The sequence below is a fragment of the Nycticebus coucang genome, chromosome 18, assembly GCF_027406575.1.
Source record: "Nycticebus coucang isolate mNycCou1 chromosome 18, mNycCou1.pri, whole genome shotgun sequence".
Classification (NCBI taxonomy): Eukaryota; Metazoa; Chordata; class Mammalia; order Primates; family Lorisidae; genus Nycticebus; species Nycticebus coucang.
In genome coordinates this window covers 76,340,727-76,362,358 of record NC_069797.1, presented here as the reverse complement: position 1 = coordinate 76,362,358, position 21,632 = coordinate 76,340,727, and the positions used below count along the sequence as shown (strand labels likewise).

General features: G+C 46.6%; 1 protein-coding gene and 1 pseudogene across 12 annotated transcripts in view; both read right to left on the bottom strand.

Moving 5' to 3' along the window:
• Positions 1-799, bottom strand: LOC128570921 (uncharacterized; annotated as a pseudogene). The gene has a single exon (XR_008375664.1). The product of XR_008375664.1 is annotated as an uncharacterized LOC128570921 (transcript).
• Positions 1-21,632, bottom strand: part of TNRC6C (trinucleotide repeat containing adaptor 6C) — a 154,216-nt gene continuing 132,584 nt past the window's right edge. For 6 of the 11 annotated variants that reach the window (XM_053570524.1, XM_053570526.1, XM_053570535.1 and 3 more), the window contains 10 exons: positions 20,193-20,276; positions 19,680-19,923; positions 14,339-14,506; positions 12,450-12,641; positions 11,813-11,956; positions 7,595-7,711; positions 4,840-5,034; positions 3,937-4,007; positions 2,894-3,033; positions 1-1,778 (listed from right to left, as the gene is read on the bottom strand). In XM_053570524.1, the coding sequence (XP_053426499.1) occupies positions 1,418-1,778; positions 2,894-3,033; positions 3,937-4,007; positions 4,840-5,034; positions 7,595-7,711; positions 11,813-11,956; positions 12,450-12,641; positions 14,339-14,506; positions 19,680-19,923; positions 20,193-20,276 (1,716 nt within the window). In that variant the 3' untranslated portion in view covers positions 1-1,417. The remainder of the gene's footprint in view (positions 1,779-2,893; positions 3,034-3,936; positions 4,008-4,839; positions 5,035-7,594; positions 7,712-11,812; positions 11,957-12,449; positions 12,642-14,338; positions 14,507-19,679; positions 19,924-20,192; positions 20,277-21,632) is intronic. The other 5 variants (XM_053570528.1, XM_053570530.1, XM_053570529.1 and 2 more) reach the window with 2 other exon arrangements.

Sequence of the window (21,632 nt, the reverse complement as noted above, 5' to 3'; positions counted from 1 at the left end):
TTTTTTTTTTTTAATTCCTTTTTAATTTTTTTTTTTTTTTTAATTTAAAGTCTGAAGAAGAAAAAAGGTCTGTAAACAGGTGGGAGCCCAAACCATGGACTCCTCCAAAAGCAGTCACAACCCATGTCCAAGTGCTTGTTTCTGTTCCTTCCGAGGAACCATCCATTCTTTACAAGTATCTATGGCCACAGTTCAACAACAGTTTTTTTTCTCTTTAACTTTATATTCCAAATTGAAAACTGGTGCAATACTCTGGTAATAATTTTCTTGCATTAGTCCACAATAAAAAGCTGCTAAAGGTAGGTATACATATTATTTCTCCAGAGATATACACTGTAATTTTTAAACGCAATAACAGAGTCCTTGAGTAAACATTTACACATGAATTGTCACCAGCCCTGTCCTATGAATTCTCTTTAACTATAGGATTAGCTGAAGGGAGGGCAGGGACACTCAGTGCAAAGTTAGAAGCTAATAATAATAACAAACATTTGACCAATGCGCCAAAAAGAAGCATATACTGAATAAAAGGGAAACCCACAGTTAAATCCCTCACACGCTTTCAAACACACCAACACAGAATGTGCGCTGTGCAGAAGCACACATCGTGCGCGCACGTGTGCGCGCGCACACACACACACACACACAGAGTTCTATTTCAACACACACACATAGGCAATGAACTTAGAAATTTTCCTAGAGCCTGTTTCTGTGTACTGATGTCAACCTGGAAGTGTAGAATTAGACTTAGAAAGTGTTCACATTTCATTATTGGCCTGCTGGATTCAAGTATTTGCATGTTTGATATGTCTTTTTTCTTAACTTTTAAAAAATATTTTTTTTGGGATAAAAAAAAATGACATGAAAAAGTAATGAAACAAGGGTAATGTGCATAGGCGGATGCGGGCGAGCAGAGAGCAGGTCACAGACCGCCCCTTCGCTGTGCTCCCGCCTGGGGAGCCACGCTCTGCGCCCGGCGGTCCACGCCAGACTCTGCCCGATGCCCGGCCGCCTCTGGTAATGTGCATAATCATCACAGGCTCATTTTAAATAGGCTTCATGTCTCCCTCCCTCCCTCCCATGATAAAATAACCCTTTCCAGCCCACAATCTGAAAAGTGCCCTTCATGATACAACTATTCTAAGCAGCTTTTATACTTAAAAAAATCAAAATGACAACACACCATACAAACATAAGACACAAAATAAAAAGCTATGAGGAACATCCTGTCGTTAGCATGTGACACTGACCAAACGCAGCCCGCACTGTTGCGTGAACAGTTCACAAGGACTGCGGCCAAGGTTCGTCTTCAGTACTAGACAGAGGTACTCAAAGGGGCCCCAGCTCGAGTCCAGCAGGGCTGCGCCACCATGGCTGGAAAGGGCCAGCTCTCTCCTGGTGCGGATGATTGTGGCTCCTAGAGGGACTCCCCGCTGAGCAGGTCCCCAGGCAGCAGAGTGGTCAGCGGGGTGGGACTGCCAATCACCCTGCCATCATCGGCACTGGGCGGGCCCCACAGGCTGCTTGAGTACTGGGGCCCCCCGCCCCATAGCAGCTCGCTACCCCCCTTGCCTCCCAGGCATGGGGCACTCCAGTGGCCAGCATCGCCGCGCACCAGGCCGTGGGAGCTGCCCGAGGCCCCCAGCCGGGGCTGGCTGGAGGCACTGCTGGACTGCCAGCTAGAGGTGGGTGGCAGTGCTTGGCCTTGGGCTAAGAACCGATTCACTTCTTCTTCACCAGCAAACTCGGCCAGGATGGTAGTGTTTCCCAGGACACACCTGCAACAGGAAGACAGGTCATGTGAGTGGGTCCCCCAGTCCTTTGGGGTGCAGCACTGGTACTCTCTGTGATGGGAAAGGCCTCCCAGGGGTTGTCCTGTGGCTCACATTCTGCCATGGCTATTTCCAAGCCCATACTATGAATTTTCTCTTATTTTAGAATTACGTAACAGCTATATCAGATATATAGAGTACATTTTCTTTCTCTCTTTTTTGGGTTCTTGCTCTGTTGCCCAGGCTGGAGTGCAGTGACACTATCACAGCTTACTGCAGCTTTGAACTCCTGGGCTTGAGCGAAACTCCTGTCTCCCAAGTAGCTGGGACTGTAGGTGCCATCACTGTGCCCAGCTAGGGTACAGTTCAAGTGCATGAACACACAATTAATTACCTTGGGGAGCATTCAGGATCAGTATAATTTGCATCATGGGCTAAAAATAGGAGTGACTAAGTTCCAGGTCCCACATCTCAAGTGCAGTTTCTGAATAAAAATGCTTATTTACACACCATCTCAAAAGCATCCTTTCATTAGGGACAGGGATTGGCCAGAGGGCCACTGTTGGGCCTTGCCTGGTGAGCATGCTTCCTTCCTACCATCAGGCCCTGTGTGGACTCTGTGGAGCCTATCCTGGTGCTGGGTGTGGCAAGGCAAATTCAGCAGTAGGAAAAACCCACCTGGCTAGACACCCATTCGGACTGACCTGCTCCATCCTTGTACAGAAGTTCTGACCCAGTGCCTCAGCTTGAGAATGCATTTGGAGATGGAGCTTTAGAAGAGGTAGTTAAGTTACCAAGGGGGTGGGCCCTGATCCAGTGTGACTGGGTTCAGAGATCAAGACACAGCCACGCACAGAGAGACACCCCTGTGTAGACCCAGAGAGAAAGTGGTCATCCACAGCCAAGCACAGAGGCCTCAGCAGAAACCAGGCCTGCCCACGCCTGGGTCTTGGACTTCCAGCCTCAGAACTTACGGAAACACATGTGTTGTCTAAGGCACCCAATTGGTGTACTTTGTAACGGCAGCCCCCAGAAACTCACACAGCACGCTAAACCTAATACTCTGGAGACTGGTGGCTGCGGGGCAGTGCTGAGGAAGCTGCAAAGTATGAGACACATACATGTGCAGAGACTTCTGGGCCTTGGCAGCTTCCTCCTTGGAGCTGTACCGGACCACAGCGTTGCCTTGAGTCAGATTCAGGTGGAATGTGATGAGAGGCCCATGTTGCAAACACAACGTCCGCAGTGTAGAACCATCGATCTGATTGAGGAAGCACAGAGGCAGTGAGCTCTGCTCTCATTTCTTTTACTGCATTCTTCAAAGCAAGGCATATGAAATCAGACGCACTAAACACTAGGTAATTGTCTTTCCTTAGAAAGGCTTAGTAATATGTGGCTTCACAGCATTAACATCTCACACTCTGGCCGGGCGTGGCGGCTCATGCCTGTAGTCCCAGCGCTGTGGGAGGCTGAGGTGGGTGGATTGCCTGAGCTCAAAGATTCGAGACCAGTATGAGCAGCAGTGAGCCAGAGTAAGACCCCATCTCTACTAACATCAAAAACAGCCGGACGTTGTGGTGGGCGTCTGTAATCCCAGCTACTGGGGAGGCAACGGGACAGAGCATCGCCAGAGAAAGAAGAAAATGAACAACAAAAAAGAGTACTTCAAACGAAGAAGAATGAATAACCAAGCTGAAATTAAAAACAAATAAACAAACAAACAAAAAAACCCCCAAAAATACATCCCACACTCTGTGGCTGAATTAAGCTAATCAGAGGAAGGAGAAAAACCCCATTTTGGGTTCTGCTCTCCCCTCACCATATAGCACTTTTGGTTTGCAAAAGGTGCCAGGGCTTGGCTGCTGACAGTGGACTTAGGAGCTGTGCAGGTTGGCAGAGCAGGGAGCCTGAGGAGGAACTGGCTGGCGCGCAGCCTGAGTTGGCCAAGTGACTCTGGAATGGGTGGTTGTGAGGCCAGTGCTTCTGTCCGCAGAGGCGTACCAGTGCTTCTCTAGCCTGGAGTGGGCAGGTCAGCCCAGGAACATGGGGGTGATACTGGCGCTCCGTCATCTTCACTGAGGGCTACTCACTTCTGGACTCTTCTCAGATCACACACAGTCACACTGTGGACAGTGTCACATCCCCCCCACTCCAGTGCCCGTACCTGGGGAGTGAGGTTTCGAAGAACGAGCCAGCTGCTGGTCCTTCCTGAGGTGTCGGTGCTCCAAGCAGAACCTGAACAGCAAGTGGGGAGAGCTCCACTGACGGGGCTGGGGGTCAGATGGCACGGGCCCTCCCTGGTCCCCAAGCCTGCCCAAAGCGCATGGCAGCATGACTGGCCCTGTGCTCTGGGACAGCCTTTCTCAACCTCTGAAAACTCACTGCCCTGTGAGAACCCTGACTTGCTGGACCTTCCCGCCAGCCCAGGAGATCTGTGCTTCCCTGTCTGTGTCTGAGGTGTGTGCTCAGGAGCGTGAGAGTTGCTGAGAAAGGTCTGGCCCCACCTCTGCTCACCCCTGGCCTTATGTGAGGAATGAACACTCTGTGATTCTACTGGTTAATAAAACAGTAAATCCAAAGGGCTGCTATTAAAAGGCTGAAAAATAGTTATTTTCAAACTACCTGTAGCTGATTTAAATCATTAGTTTCTTAAATTCCCAGACCGTTTCTTCCATCTCTAAGGTTTCGCACGTGGCGCCTGAGGGAAGCCTGTAGAGCTGCAATATTCTGACAGAGCCAGGGTTTTCCAATTGGTGGGGTTTGTTTTGTTTTTAGTCTATAAAGGCCTATGCTCCAATGAAAGCTTATGCAGAAGCAGATCTAAAAAGTAGAAATCGAGCCCCTGTGCTGGTTGATGGGGCACCGAGGGGAGGGAGCCTACAGGGGTGCACTGGCCTCCCCCTGAGGGCCCAGGGCATGGCAATAGCACTGCTGAGGATGGAGGCGGCCGGTGTGGGTGGATATGACTATGTGGTTCACCTGGCCAATGCCTGAGAAGTCTGGGTGGCCCTGGCTCCCTCCCAACCCTCGTAGGCTCCAGGGACAACGAGAGGGGCATAGAGCTTACCCGAGGAGTAGGAGCTGGTCCAGCCGAGGGGGCTGGCACCCCAGGTGGAGGAAGGCTTGGGGTTGGCTAACCCTGGAGGTGGCCTCGTGGGTGCAGTAGTGTTTCTGGGCACCTTCCACAGTTCGTGAGATAGAGAGGCTTGTGTGTGGGAGGCTGGGCCCGAGGACCATGTCGATTTAATGTCTGACAGTTTACCTAGAAAGGCAGAGAAATGGACCATATGCATTCTTGACACAAAGAATAGCCTAAGTCATGGGTGTGTTTAGGGACCCATACAGAGTGCCTCTGACACTAGCAGACCGCAATAAAAGAGGAATACCCTGTAAAGCTCCTTTAAGTGAGACCACGGGGAGCACTCTTCAATTTCCATCCAGAGACACAGTCTACATGTGTCCACTGCCGACTCTGCTGGTATTTCTGACACTTAGTTTGCTAAATGTACCAGACACAAATCTGACATCAGGAAAACAGCATTTTCAAAGGTCAACTTATTAACCTATTTTTACTGGGGCGCATCTTAAAATGTAACAAATAAGTCAAGGTCAAAAGCATAACACACACACATTCTCCTTCACGCCGTTTCTCTGAGTATTCGCCCCCTTTTCGGCTGTGCTTTGTCCGACATAGTCATGCCTACCCATCTCCCACTGCTCTCACCCACAGCTCCTAGAGATGCTCTCTGTACATCAAATTGTGGAAAATGGACATGGCGCAGGAACCCTGAGGCTGAGGTTTGGCATGTTGTTTGAGGAAGCACTATTTCAAGGCTCTTTGGAAGAAAAAACAAAACCACCAACCACCAGCAGCCCCAGCCCAGACCCTTGCATACTTGCTCCCACTGGCCTAGGGGCCCAGCACAGGCAACACAATGCCCGATGTCTCTGTGGACTCCCACGCTCCCTTCTGGGACAGTATAGCAGAGACCAGGCCACACAAATGTGATCCCATATGTACCTGGGAGGGGCCCTCCAAACCTGGTTCCTGGAGGTGATTGACTTCAAAATGAATACTCAGCTTAGAAAGGTGCCATTGGTTAGAAAAAGAAAAACGCCATGAAAAGCTGCCTTAGATTTAGGAAAGAAGACTTTGCCCTTTCTCTTAGCTAAATGATCACGAAAATACTAAAGGTCTAAATACACCCTCCCTTTGTCAACACTAGAAGAAATAAAAATAATCCAGAAGTTCCTTTTGAGACAAAGTCTCATTACGTCCCCCTTGGTAGAGTGCAGTGGTGTCACGGCTCACAGCAACCTCCAGCTCTTGGGCTTAAGCGATTCTCTTGCCTCAGCCTCCTGAGCAGCTGGGACTATAGGCGCCCACCACAACGCCTGGCTATTTTTTTGTTGCAGCTGTCGTTCTTTAGCAGGCCCGGGCCAGGTTTGAACCTGCCAGCCCCGGTATATGTGACCAGTGCCTTAACCACTGAGCTATGGGTGCTGAGCTGTTCATTTTGTTTTTAAAATAAGATGCTAAATTATATTAAAACTTTCTCTTCTCAGTATGGGTATTAGAAGAATTCGTATAGAATTCTTACACTGGTTTTAAAACAATGTGGATGAGAGGGTTAATGGAATACAGAAATATATCTGAAGGACTTTATATAAACAATAAATCCCCTTATTTAAGTTCTGTATTTATTAACAAATATGTTACACATTTTTTTTTTTTTTTGGCCGGGGCTGGGTTTGAACCCGCCACCTCCGGCATATGGGACCAGCGCCCTACTCCTTGAGCCACAGGCGCCACCTTGTTACACATTTTATGTGTCTATATCTCTTTATATCTTTTGTCTTAAAAATTTCAGATTCAAATTCCTCTGAATTTTTATGATAAGTAATTCCAAATTTTCCTCTAAACCTGAATGGTAGGTATTTCACATTTGAAAGCCTTGCACGGTCTGTGGCAATATGGAAATACTTCAGACATGAGAGTTACCCAGGAAATGGAGATCAGTTGGGCTCTGGGTGCTGGGTGTTAATGGCGAGACCTACTGTGGTCTCTAGCATCCCTCACTCCAAATTCAGCAGCAGGTTCTACTCTTCGTAAGTTTAGAGCCCATACGCCCCCTGCCCTGTAGCCATGGGAGTAAGGAAGAGGGGAGGCAGCCCTGGGGGAGATACTGTTGCTCCACTCTGCAGGCAGGTTCTACTCTTCCTAAGTTTAGAGCCCTTACGCCCCCTGCCCTGTAGCCATGGGAGTAAGGAAGAGGGGAGGCAGCCCTGGGGGAGATACTGTCGCTCCACTCTGTAGGCAGGTTCTACTCTTTGTAAGTTTAGAGCCCATAAGCCCCCTGCCCTGTAGCCATGGGAGTAAGGAAGAGGGGAGGCAGCCCTGGGGGAGATACTGTTGCTCCACTCTGCAGGCAGGTTCTACTCTTCCTAAGTTTAGAGCCCTTACGCCCCCTGCCCTGTAGCCATGGGAGTAAGGAAGAGGGGAGGCAGCCCTGGGGGAGATATTGTTGCTCCACTCTGCAGGCAGGTTCTACTCTTTGTAAGTTTAGAGCCCATACGCCCCCTGCCCTGTAGCCATGGGAGTAAGGAAGAGGGGAGGCAGCCCTGGGGGAGATACTGTCGCTCCACTCTGTAGGCAGGTATGGTGGCTGTTCTGAGGCAAAGCCCACGCCCATTCTCCTTAACACAACACGGCCTCCCAGCTCAGGGAGTAAAGGGAACACCAGGAAAACTGGGGGCCTGTCAAAGTTTTGTTTGGGGAAAGAAAGAAAAGCTACCTGCAAGTGGAGAGGCCGGTGCCATACCTGAAACACTAGGTGCGGATGCGATGCTGCTGAAAGAGCTACTGTAGCCGGAGGCACTGAGCGGCCAGGCACTCGAGGAAGGCAGCGTGGCATTCTGAGATGACGGTGGGGAGGACCCTGCAGAACCAAACGCGGACTAAGCGAGGCGGGCAGGAGCCTGCGGGTCAGCAACCCCAAGAGGTATAGTGCCCTGGCGTCATAATAGCTTACAGTAACCTCCGAGTCTTGGGCTCAAGTAATCCCTCAGTTTTTCTATTTTTTTAGTAGAGACAGGCTTTCGCTCTTGCTCAGGCTGGTCTCGAACTCCTGAGCTCAAGCTATCCACCCTCCTTAGCCTCCCAGAGTGCTGGGATTATAGGCGTGAGCCACTGAACCCTGCTTGGGGCGTTGAGACTCTTAATAACCAAGAATGAATCTTTCCATCAGCTGCTAATTTGACAGAAGCCTGAAAATGAAACTGTGATGTGGGAAGGAAGACACAATCATGTCTCCTATCTGGAATCCCTGCATCCATGTGGGGAAGCCTGGGATATTTCTGAACGCCAAGGAAGCGAAGATAACATACAGCATGAACTGCTCTGAGAAGAGAATTGTCAGAATGTTTAAAATACCATATCAGGGGTTTAAGGATTGCATTGATTTCCTGTTTAAATAAGATGAAAAAAAAAAAACAAACTATAAAATTTGCCATAAAATCTGAGCATTGTTTTCTGTTTGTTTTTGAGACAGGGTGCCGTGGTGTCATAGCTCACAGCAACCTCAAATTCTTGGGCTGAAGCAATCCTCCTGCCTCAGCTTCCTGAGTAGCTGAGACTTCCTGAGGTGCCACTACAACGCCCAGCTAGTTTTTTTTTCTTCCTATTTTTAGTAGAGATGGGGTCTTGCTCTTGCTCAGGCTGGTCTTGAACTCCTGAGTTCAAGCTACCTACCTGCTTTGGCCTCCCAGAGTGCTAGGATTACAGGCATGAGCTACCATACCTGGTTTAAGCATTTTCTTCTAACTTGATTGTTTCCTTAGCTCTCATTCATATTTTTCTCCCTTTTAAAAAATATTCTAGAGATAGGGTCTTACTCTGTTGCCCAGGTTGCCTTGAATTTCTGGGCTCAAGCGACCCTCCCACCTCAGTGTTCTGAGCAGCTAAGACTAGGAACACATACCACCATACCTGGTTCCTGTTTCTCTTTTGTAATAAAGGAATAATGAAAAGATGCCTGTCCTAGTAACTGTGTATATGAACTTGAGTTACTCTATCCCTAGAATTGCAGTTTTCTCCTCTGAGAAAAGCTTGTCCTTATACCTGGGAGACTTGGGGGCCATACAGGCCATCCTTAAGACACCTTGGTTCTTTGTGAAAACAAGGGAAAGGCTCAGTCCTATGTTTTTTTTCAAAGATAGTGTCCCTGTCCCACTCTGTTGCCCTGGGTAGAGTGCTGTGGCATTGTGGCTTATAACAACCTCAAACTCTTAGGCTCAAGTAATCCTCTTGCCTTAGCCTCCCAGGCTGCTAGGATTACAAATGTGAGCCACTGGGCCCAGCCTGTTTTTTTTTTTGAGACAGAGCCTCACTATGTCACCGTTGGTAGAGTGCCGTGATGTCACAGCTCACAGCAACCTCAAACTCTTGGGCTTAAGTGATTCTCTTGCCTCAGCCTCCCAAGTAGCTGGGACTACAGCATCCACCACAACGCCCAGCTATTTTTTTATTGTAATTGTCATTGTTGTTTGACAGGCCCGGGCTGAGTTCAAACCCTCTAGCCTTGGTGTATGTGCTGAGCCCCAGCCTATTTGTTTTAATGTTACTCTCCCTCTTGATTCAGGGAAGCAAGCAAGCAGCTGGAGAAGAAGATTGAGGATGGAGTAATGGTGCCAGTTTGGGTGACAGCAGGATGGGAAGAGCTCTCCTGACTTGGACGATGACATCACTTGTGTGTGGATGCTGGCTGGCAGAGGGGAACATGGGAATAGTCCGTTTGTTACATTCATTACTACAAATAGAATCTGATGGCTTCTCAAAAGCCACAGAAGCCCCTCTGCACAGAACCACCTCAGGGGTGTCCTTCACCTCGACTCCAGGCAGGTGGCATCTCCAGACGGCACGGCTGTTGGCAGCTGTCCTGCTGTATGCAATCTCTTTAGAATGAGGGTACCAGAGTTGATGAAGTTAAAATTTATTGTAGGTCTTCAATTTTAAAAGAATTGAAACATTCTTCTTTCATTTACCAGAGACACATACTATACCTAAGATCTTTTTTTTTTTTTTGTAGAGACAGAGTCTCACTTTATGGCCCTCGGTAGAGTGCCGTGGCCTCACACAGCTCACAGCAACCTCCAACTCCTGGGCTTAGGCGTTTCTCTTGCCTCAGCCTCCCGAGTAGCTGGGACTACAGGCACCCGCCACAACGCCCAGCTATTTTTTTGTTGCAGTTCGGCTGGGGCCGGGTTTGAACCCACCACCCTTGGTATATGGGGCCGGCACCCTGCTCACTGAGCCACAGGCGCCTAAGATCTCAGAATTAGCTACTATTAGCCACATGGAGTATTTCTTTTATAATTAATAGCAGGGTACTTCTGTGTTAGCAGTGCTCTAGTTTTGAGATTTTAGTTGCAACATAAGATTACAGTTAACTTCCCTTTCTCAATCAAGTGTCTGTGTCAATGGTATAAAATAGCATGACTCTGCCTCTTATTGCTAATACTCAATTCATACGGGCTACAACTATAAATAACAGCCAAATGCTGGGCTAATAAAAATTTGTAATATGTCAGAATTTAGTGCCAATGGCGATAAATAAAAAGCAAAAAAAAAAAAGGAAGTTAAAACTCTCATCTGATACATTCAATAGAAGAAACCAGAAAATTCCATGTTAAAAATATGTAAAATAAACAAGCCAACACCCAGACAGCTGTGGCTGTTCCTTTCATTCATTCTTTTTTTTTTTTTTTTGCAGTTTTTGGCCAGCGCTGGGTTTGAACCCACCACCTCTGGCATATGGGGGAGATGCTCTACTCCTTTGAGCCACGGGCGCCACCCGGCTGTTTCTTACTGTTTTCCTTCTGTGGTTCTCTTTCTCATTTTTTTCTCTTTGTACTTTATATCCCGCTGGCCACTCTGTCCCTGTAACACAGAGGGCCTGATGAGGCGTGGATCTGCAGAGATGGGCTGTGGCCACATGCTGTGGTTCTCCTAGGGAGCCCCCTCCACATGCAGGTCTGTTTGCTGGACTCACCTTCCTCTCAGTAACAAGCCCTAACGTGTCTGGAAACACAACCATGAAGGGCACCAGGAACAAAGGTTTCCTGGAGCTTGGGTCATTTGGGGGCAGAGGAAGGGCCTGCACTGTCCACCGCTCACCGCTGATGTATGTATGCCAAGGCAGGCTTGGGACCCGCCAACACACAGCATTCACATGATCAAAAATGCCAGGTCCTTCGGAAGTCACACGGTGTACATGCAGAGCTTGGAGCTGCCAGGCTGGGCAGCTGGCTGATCTTTTTAATCCTGCAGCTGGAGATTCCACTTTTTTGCCTGGACCAGCACAGCCTGGATCCCACTTCTTAACAGTCCTCACAATACACGGACTGGCCTTCCCTCATTCTGGCAACAACCCTGGTGCCACTGTGAGTTTAACAGGGAGCAGCAGGTCTCTCTCTGGCTGGCACCTCAGCCTGCCCCTTGCCATCCTGCGCTGCGCCCTTTCCCACACTACCCACCTATCCCCAAGAGCAGGAGCACCAGTATTAGATCAGAGCAATAAACAGGAAGGTAATCTGTATTTATTTGGCTTTCTGTCCAAACCAAGGACACATGTAGAAGACTATCACTTTAAAGAACCACAGAAGCAACATATGGTTCCAATCGGTCATGCTTCAGGTAGGAAACCTAAATTAATGTTTTGGGAACTATCCCGTGGCCTTATTAGTGATATATACCTATGGTAATGTAGCTTACCACGTAATGGAATGCTGTGATAAAACTTGTCAGAGATGACATTTCCATGAAAAAACATGATCTGTTAATAAATCCAGCAAAACACTCACCCCAATCCATTCCTATTTTCCCTACACTCACTATCTGGTACCCTCTTATGCTGCTCTGGAGGATTAGAAAAGGCCCATGGAATGTGCCTTACACCACTCCTGCTTCACAGCCCAACCTGGCGCCCCTGGTGTTGAGAGACCTTCCAGCAGAGAGGCAGGTGGAGGCCCCTTCTCCTCACCTCCACTCTTGAGGAGGTAGCGGTTGACATCCTGGATGGTGGTATTGATGGTAGGCCCAGTGGGGACACTGCCAGGAGTGACATCAGGGTCATTCTCGGGATCGATATTCTGAAGTCCTTTCCATGGAACTCCAGGGTGGAATTCTGTTTATGGAAACCAAGACGAGAAGCCACACGTCAGAGCAGCTGCACATTGCTTCATGACATTCTCAAAGGTTTTTTTCTCCCCTGTTTGTAGAAATTTTTATAATCTGCTAATTAAATAAAGAGGCAAATTTTAGACTTTCTTTCATTAAAGCAATCAATCCTTTGTAACAACCTAGAGTGAGGTGTTATGGCTACCACATTAAGACAGTTTCCAGACAAGGTCTGAGTAATTTTACCAGACAGCATGCCACCCCTCCCCCACACACCATGCCTCCCCTTTCCTCGTATAGTGAATTAAGGGACTACAGAAAAACACTGATGCCAACCAGACCCCAGATTGATCTGACATATGCATTTCCAGTAGAAATGCCCAAGCTGCGGGCTTAGTGTGTCCAGAATCCTTAGCTCAGGTTTCTGTTCCTTTCGGGCCTGATCACACTCCTCAGCATGTTCTGACCCACTGTCACACAAAGGTGTTGCTTGGTCTTACCTGGGGGCCAGTTGATGCTGGAGCCATTTGAGATTTTATCACTGTCAGATTTGGCACGTGACCAGCTATGGGGAACAGCTACAGGAGGACTGGCTGGTGACTCATTGTTCTGGATTAAATCGTACCGGCCATATGAGTCGTCAATGGAGGACTTACCTGGAGGCCCAATGCTCAGACCTCCAGGGATAGCACCTGCGAGCCAACAAGAAGCACAGAACTCAGTGAGCAGTCTTTACATGAGATGCAGGACGCCCTGCCAGCCTTCCCAGCGAGGTTGAATGCCTTGCGTTCTTCAGAGTGACATTAATTGGAAGGCTGGGTCTGTTGGGGATTCTCTAAGATTCAGACACTGTTTCAGCCAGCTCAAACTCTGTCCTTGGAAGACTAAATCCCTTGAAGGCCTGCTTAAGTTGGAAATCTTTATAAAACACATATTCAGAGTGGTGCCCGTAGTACAGTGGTTACGGCGCCGGCCACATATACCGAGGCTGACGAGTTCGAACCCAGCCGGGGCCTGCTAAAACAACAATGAGAACTGCAACAAAAAAAATAGCCAGGCTTTGTGGCGGGCGCCTGTAGTCCCAGCTACTCAGAAGGTTGAGGCAAGAGAATCACTTGAGCCCAAGAGTTTGAGGTTGCTGTGAGTTGTGACACCATGGCACTCTACCCAGGGCGACAGAGACTCTGAGACTGTCTCAAAATAAAAACCCCACACATATCCATACCACGGGAAGCTGCCCATAACAATCCTTCCTGGGGATGACTTGTAAATCTCTGTGGTTAGCCACTGGCTCTGCTAATCCCAGGTTTGCTGTCTCTGCGCCCTCTGGTTAGTCTGCTACTCCCACTATGGAAGAACCATTTGGCCGCTAAATTCACACAGATCAAACCAACCAGCTACAGCCAACAGAGCTGTCTCCCGCTGCAGAAAGTGCCAGAATTCATGACGATTTTCCGTAAATAAACCATTAGAAGTGATTTTTTTTTTTTTTTTTGCAGTTTTTGGTCGGGGCTGGGTTTGAACCACCATCTCTGGCATATGGGGCCGGCGCCCTACCCCTTTGAGCCACAGGCGCCGCCCCGTAACTTTTTTCTTTTTAGAATGCATTATATAAGGAGAAAGCAATATAAACTATTAAATTTCCTTTGCTATTTATTCTACCAGGAAGTTCGGAGCTGAATTTAATGCTTAATAGTGAGATTACCTCTTATGGTTAGTATTTTTGCTTCTTTCCTCCTTCCTAAGCATTTGATTTTATATTTGTGTTTTATCATCTTACTGAAAGACCTTTAAAGCAGATTCAATTTTTTGGTTGGCAAACACAGATACAAACAAAAAACACCCAGGCTGTGACCTATATTCTTCGCTGTTCTTGGGCATTTTCAATTATTTCTGGGTTTTTAACTAAGATCTGATGGTTGGGATTCAAGAAATTTGGTTCGTTCAAGAATTATGACTAGGCTCAGCACCTGTAGCTCAAGTGGCTAGAGCGCCAGCCACATACACCGGAGCTGGCGGGTTTGAACCTAGCCTAGGCCTGCCAAATAATGACAACTATGACCAAAAAAATAGCTGGGCGCCTGTAATCCCAGCTACTTGGGAGGCTGAGGCAAGAGAATCACTTTAGCCCAAGAGTCTGAGGTTGCTGTGAGCAGTGACGCTATGACACCCTACCCAGCGCAACAGCTTGAGACTCTGTCTCAAAAAATAAAAAAAAAAAAGAAGTATGACTAGTTGAGATCTTATGTGCTCTGTAATGGAATGGAATTTTTAAAATTCAACTTTCAGACTGAATTCTTGGAAATGTAGAATGAGTTTGATCCGAAGCAGGTTAATCCATTACAGAGTGGGTAGTAACCCCAAGGCAGGCACTCCAGCCAAGACCTACCATGCTTGCCAGGGTTCTGATCCAGGGGAGAAGCAGCACTGGACAAGTTATCCATGGAGTTGGGGTGTGTCCACTGAGGGAGGCGTGACTGGGACTGAGATGGGTCCTTCACTGACAAACCACTGGTCATGTCTATGCTGCTGACATTCATGTTTGGGTTCAGTCCAGCTGAAAACAGAGACGCTGTTAAGGAATACTTACTCCTGTATGATGATTCATTCTAAAGTTCTCCAGAGAATCTATCTCAGTCTTCATTCATAGCCAAAGACTTTAACTGTAACTTTTAGCTCTGGTGAAAAAACACTTTTTGTTTTCTTAACAAACATCTATTTCTAGGAGTATTATTCCTAAATTAAGCCACAGATGCTAACAGTCTTTAGTTAAGTAAGATCCATGAATCTCTTCATTTTACTGTTTCAGTGCTAAGGGAACATGGTTCTGAGGGTTCTCAATCAGAGTCCATAGGAAAATAGAACAAACAATCAGGAAAATCTTTTTTTTTTTTTAAAGAGTAGCTCTTTATTTATTTTTATTTTTGAGACAGAGTCTCAAGCTGTCAAACTGGGTAGAGTGCTGTGGCATCATAGCTCATGATAACCCCTAATTCTTCGGCTTAAGCGATCCTCTTGCCTCAGTTTTTCTATTTTTAGTAGAAATGGGGTCTCGCTTTTGCTCAGGTTGGTCTCCAACTTGTGAGCTCAAGCTATCCACTGTGCCTGGCCAGGAAAATCTTTTCTGATTTTGAGATAGCATAAGGAAACTCACCAGATTAAAAACAAAACAAAACAAAACCTTTTCCAGAGTTCCACAGTACCACCTACAGAACAAACTGGTAGGGATAATTCAATTCTATCTTTAATGAGTTAACTTTATCAAAGTCTGTTCTTAAGAAGTTTATGAATTAGGGCTGGGCATGGTGGCTCACGCCTGTAATCACAGCACTTGGGAGGCCGAGGCAGGTGGATTGCCTGAGCTCATGGGTTCCAGACCAGCCTGAGCCAGAGCGAGACCTTGTCTCTAAAAATAGCTGGGTGGCTCGGTGCCCGTAGAACAGTGGTTATGGTGCCAACCACATACAATGAGGGTGGCGGGTTTGAACCTGGCCCAGGCCAGCTAAATAATAACAACTGCAACAAAAAATAGCCAGGTGTTGTGGCGGGCACCTGTAGTCCCAGGTACTTGGGAGGCTGAGGCAAAAGAATTGCTTAAGCCCAAGAGTTTGAGGTTGCTGTGAGCTGTGACTCCGCTGCACTCTACCAAGGGTGAAATAATGAGATGGTCTCAAAAAAATTAAAAAAAAAAAAAAATAGCCTGGTGTTGTGGCAGGCGCCTGTAGTCCTAGCTACTTGGGAGGCTGAGGCAAGAGAATCGCTTAAGCCCAAGAGTTTGAGGTTCCTGTGAGCTATGATACCACAGCATTCTACCAAGGGTGACAAAGTGAAACTCTATCTAAAAAAAAAAAAAAAAAAGTTTATGAATTAAATATCCAAATAGTTCATTTTATGGAACTGAACTATTTGAGGGTGCGGGGGCTTCCATCTACCCCTGGTGGAATGGTGAGCTGATGTTCCTGGTTTCATCTCTCTGCCAGGGACCCACCTGCACTGTGCCAGGTTAATAAAGATGATGGGGAAGATGGTGATACAAAGGTGGAAGAAAAGAGCTCTCGATGGGGATGCGAGTTAAGTGTGGGACAGATGCTCAGCTGAAAGGGAGTAACCAAGAGAAGTGTAATTGGGATGCCAGTTAGGTGTGGGACAGATGCTCAGCTGAAAGGGAGTAACCAACAGAAGTGTAATTGGGATTTACTGGTCATTTTCTAACAGCTGCAGCTCCCATGGATACGTGCACATATCCCATACCATGTGTCCACATATGCCATACGGTATATAAGCCAAGTGAGCCTTACTAAGGAAGGTGTTGAACATTGTGGTCCTTTATATCAGAGGCTGCAAATTCAAATGCCTACAGGAGCCAAGTGGGCATGGTGGGGACTGTGGCAAACTGGGCAGTGTCTGCCCCGTCAAAATAACCAGGTGCCAGTAGGGCAGACAGTTATTGCCATACGGAGCACAGACCCACTGTGGCCAGGTTGTTTTCAAGAGGATCTGGAAGTCATTCTTCCCAATTTGTGAATGCTGGCAATTAACATATGCATACACATACGCACACATACACTTTGTAGACCCAACAAAACACCTTTGCAAGTCTGATACTGGCAAGGAGCTGCCTACCTGCAATCTCTGCTTTATAGGCTACCTCTATTTCCACTCAAACAGATCTAGTCAGGCGAGGTGTCGACAAGATCAGGGCTTTAGCCTGGCCTTCAGAGCTCTTCAAAATCCACAATCTGGCCCCAAGCCATCTCTTTGAACTTCCTCTCTGGTTTTTGTGATCCCTCCCTAGGTCAGCTAGACTGGCCTGGCCCTTGCTGCATACCAGGTCGCTTTCCTTCCCTCTCCTGGGTGTGACTTCCCCTTTTTTGAAAACCCTTCCTCCTTATTTATTGAAATCCCACCAGTTCGTGTAAAGTTCAAGCTTAAATCCCATTCTCTGATTTTTCTTTTGCCACTCAAGTATTGTCTGCTTTACCAGTCTGCTCTTGAAGAGTTCATGAATTAAATATCACTGGGCATGAAGATCATTTTTTCCTGTTTATATATCTGATTCTTCCACATAGGCAATAAACTCGAAGATGAAAGGAACTGAGAATAAGAAACAGAGGCTGAACTTAGAAGAAAAAAGGTGAGTGGGAGCCTTGGGCTGCTGGCTTCTTTATGTGAGTTGTTCAGTTTTTAATAGACTCTTCAACACAGGTGCCACTGCAGAGAAATACTGACAGCCAGCAAAATAGGCAATTGTATAGGAGAAGTTTCCTACTTCCTATACTTTATAAGCTATTTATTGTTTTCAATACATTTGTAACTTTTTTTTTTTTTGAGACAGAGTTTCACGTTCTTGCCCCTGGTAGAGTACCATGTTGTCATAGCTCACAGCAACGTCAAACTCTTGGGCTAAAGCAATCCTCTTGCTTCAGCCCAAGGGGGTCTCACTCTTGCTCAGGCTGGTCTCAAACTCATGAGCTCAAGATATCCACCCACCTCAGCCTCCCACAGTGCTGGGATTATAGGTGTGAGACACTGGACCCAGCCCAATATATTTGTAACTTTATTGTGAATATTATAAAATTTTATCAAAATTATCTTTTATCTAATTTTGAAGATTCACTGCAGAAATTCTTTCTATAAAAAAAAATCTTTAAGGGTGGCGCCTGTGGCTCAAGGAGTAGGGCGCTGGTCCCATATGCCGGAGGTGGTGGGTTCAAACCCAGCCCCGGCCAAAACACACACACACACACACACACACACACACACACAAATATCTTTAAGAGGCCAGGCATGGTGGCTCACACCTAATAATCCTAGCATTCTGAGAGGCTTAGATGGGAGGATCAGGAATTTGCCTGAGCATGAGCGATACCCCATCTCTACTAAAAATAGCCAGGCGTTGTGGTGGGCACTTATAGTTCCAGCTACTTGGGAAGTTGAGTCAAAAGGATCGATCGCTTGAGCCTAGGAGTCTGAGGTTGCTGTGAGCTATGATGCCAGAGCACTCTACACCAGGAGAGCAACAGAGTGAGACTCTGTCTCATAAAAATAAATAAATAGGGTGGTGCCTATGGCTTAAGGGGTAAGGCGCCAGCCCCATATACTGGGGATGGTGGGTTCAACCCCAGCCCGGGTTAAAACTGCAAATAAATAAATAAATACATACATAAATAAATAAAAAGAATAAAGATTATTGGGAGGGGTAAGAGTGGATGGGTGAAAATCTACCTAACGGAATCAATGAACACTACCTGGGTGACAGGGACACTTACAACATGACTCGAACATTATAAAAGTCATCCATGTAACCAGAAGTACTTGTGCCCCTGTAATACTTTGAAATTAAAACAAAAAAGAGTAAAGATTATTGTACTTTATTCTCCAAACACAGGTTAAGAGGACAGATGAACACTAGGGAGCTTGAAGTTAAAGTACTTTAGGATAATAGATGCAATGGAATTTGTTTCTTTTTTTTTTTTTTTTGTAGAGACAGAGTCTCACTTTATGGCCCTCGGTAGAGTGCCGTGGCCTCACACAGCTCACAGCAACCTCCAACTCCTGGGCTTAAATGATTCTCTTGCCTCAGCCTCCCGAGTAGCTGGGACTACAGGCGCCCGCCACAACGCCCGGCTATGGAATTTGTTTCTTAAACAATTTCTACAACATTAAGTAGCTGACATTTTATAAAGTGTTTGCTACAAATCTAGGCAGCCTGATTCCCATGTCAGGTCTTAGCTACCAGATGTAGTCTTAGACCCAAAGGGCACTAAAGGATGAGGCACGATAAGGGGGAAAGGTCATCTAGCCTAGGGTTTACCCACTTCATATTAGAGGCATGCCCAGTTCATTAAGTGCCAAGTAGAAAGTGTTTGTGTGATCAGAATATACCAGTCTTTGCAGAGACGTTTAGTACTATTAGAGAAATGGACATTATCAGCTGATAACAAACTCACTATCACCCCATCAGCCTTTGCCCTTTAGAGATGCATTTGGAAACTCCCTTGGTCCAGTATCTACAGCAGCACTCAACAGACAAGCCTGAAGTGCCTTCACTAGCTTCTGGATCTTCCAGCAAGTTAGCCCTCGCAGCATCAACTCACTAAACTGTACCTCCATGGTAGTTCTTCCACACGGCCTTCAGTTGTGTATTCTGCGTCTCTCCTGGCTAGCCTGAACTGGAGGTGGGCATCATGCCTCCTGCTGACTGTCGGATTTTATGTGCTGAGCGTGTTCTTACAAGTTAGATGTTCAACCCACATGTGCTGAGTTGGCTGGTTATATAAATCATTCTATACTATAGGAGTTGTATGAACAACTGCTTTTTAAGAAGTGCTTGATTTATGTATATCTGAATACTTTCACTGGAAAACTGCTATTAACTCTTCTCTGCAGTTTAGGCTGGGGGCCAGTAGCTGATAAAGAACATTACAGAGTAAACCAGGAATGGGACAAACTGCAGATGTGACAATAGAAATAAGACTTCAGGGATTTTTACTGCTTCTATCTGAAAAGATTTTATACTGAAGGTATTATGGTGCTAGCAAAACTCTTGCTCTACTGAACGCAGCTGGCGTTGCTCCCTCATTTCGCAGCCCTGAGGCCTTGCGGCTATGTCTGGGGCTGCATGTCCAGCACCTTCCAGTCACTCGGACAGTGAAGCGCAGTCGTGGTCACCCCATATAGCCTCCAGGTACCTCCTCCTGGTGTGGCTGGTCAAGGCCACCGAGACTCACCAAGAGGGTAAGGAGCAAAGGTGCTGGGTGAAGACTGCTGCTCTTTGGTCTGCAGGTCGGGGAGGCCAGGAGCCTGGGGGTGGGGGGGGAAGCTGTCCATGGCCGATTTGCCTGCAGATGGGTGTAGAGACAGGTGCGGCGGCGGTGGCGGCGGAGGTGGTGGCTGCTTCACGAGCAGGGCCTGGGCCAGCTGGCGCTGGTGCTGCTGGATCTGCTGCTGCAGATTGGTGATTGTGCGCGCGACCTGGCAGGCAGAGACATGCGCATTTCAGCTGGGTACGTAGGACACGATGCTCACAACTAGTCTCAGGGCCAAGCACATTTTACACTGTGTCTAGGCTAAGGCCCCCAGGGCCAGGCCAACCTCCTCCCTGGCTGATCCTTGGACTTCTCAAAGGGAAGGCATGACTAGAGGAAAACCAACGACAATCTGACAGTTCATCAACTAGCATCTTTTCTATCTATCAAGGAAAGTTATAACCAGTCATGAAAATCAAGCTGGACAACACGTACTTGTTGCTCCTGTTGTCTCATGGGTCCGGAAACATTACGCTGGGCCTGTAGCATCTGCTGCTGGATTTGTAAACGTTGGTATGCCTGTTGACAGAAAGAAGAGAGTTGAAATAAGAAAGCATTGACAAATGGTTTAATTTTCTGACAGAAGTCAGAAAGAAAAAAAGAGAAACTGGCTGTGATTCTTGATCGCCTAACCCAGAGGTTCTCAACCTGTGGGTCGCAACCCATAGGAACTGTATTAAAGGGTTGCGGCATTAGGAAGGTTGAGAACCACTGTAACCATACCGTGGTTTGAGCACACTGTGGAATGGACGCACAAAGTGTCTTACCAAAAAAAAAAAAAAATGTTTTTTTGTGATTCTGATCCCCACTAGAGGTCAGTAAGGTCATCACAGTTCACTGAAACTTCTTAATTCCTGGGCTCAACCCATCTAACCCCCTGGCTCAGCCTCCAAGTAGCTGGGACTACAGGTGCACAGCACAATACCTGACTAATGTTTTTTCTAATTTTTGAAGAAACAAGGTCCCACTCTTGGTCAGCCTGGCCTAAAACTCCTGAGCCCCAGTGATCCTCCCACCTCAGAGTGCTGGGATTGTAGGCATGAGCCACCATGCCTGCACCTAAAACTTTTTTAACACAGAAATGTTTAGTCAATACCTTTGCTTAGTGTTAGTAATGAGGTCTGTCAGCAACTATTTTTCAGTTAATGAAGAGATCAAAATTTTTTGCTCAGTTCATATAAACTAAAAATGAAAAAAAAAAAACCCCAAACCAAAAAAACCCCCTTTGTTCTTATAAAGTTCAGAACAACCTAGACAACAAGGCAGAGTGCTGGTGACAGGCTGTCCCCGGGGTCAGAGAACACCTGTTACACAGCTGAGTATTGGGAAGCTATGGGATTTTCATCAATATCATGGGACTAAAGCTGAGGAAGAACCTAAAATACAGATTTGTGGGCACTTCTGTCACATAAACCTGCCATCTACTGAGCTGGTTCACATGATGACAATATTTATTCTTCTGATTCTTACATAGAATATACACAATATTCTTATTTATTCTTCTGATATACACTCTAATGCAAAAGGTTGGATCATTTGATTATCTGAGAATGTTGGTTAAGTGTCAAATTTTTTCTTAGGAAGATTTTTGGTGGCATTTTTGGCAAAAGGACTATTAAAGTAGAATTCAAATTAGAGATTACACTATTAGAACTACCTCACCAATCTATAATTTATGGAAGAATAAAATATCATCACTTCAGCAAATCCTGATAGTCCCTAAAATGTAATCTTAGGAAGCATCGAAACTTTATTTTTCTGAAAAATGTTCTATTTTTCTAATTTCTAAAAATAGAACACACTAAGTACCCTGTTTACCCGAAAATAAGACATCCTCCGAAAATAAGACCTACTTACAGGAAAGATAAGACGTCC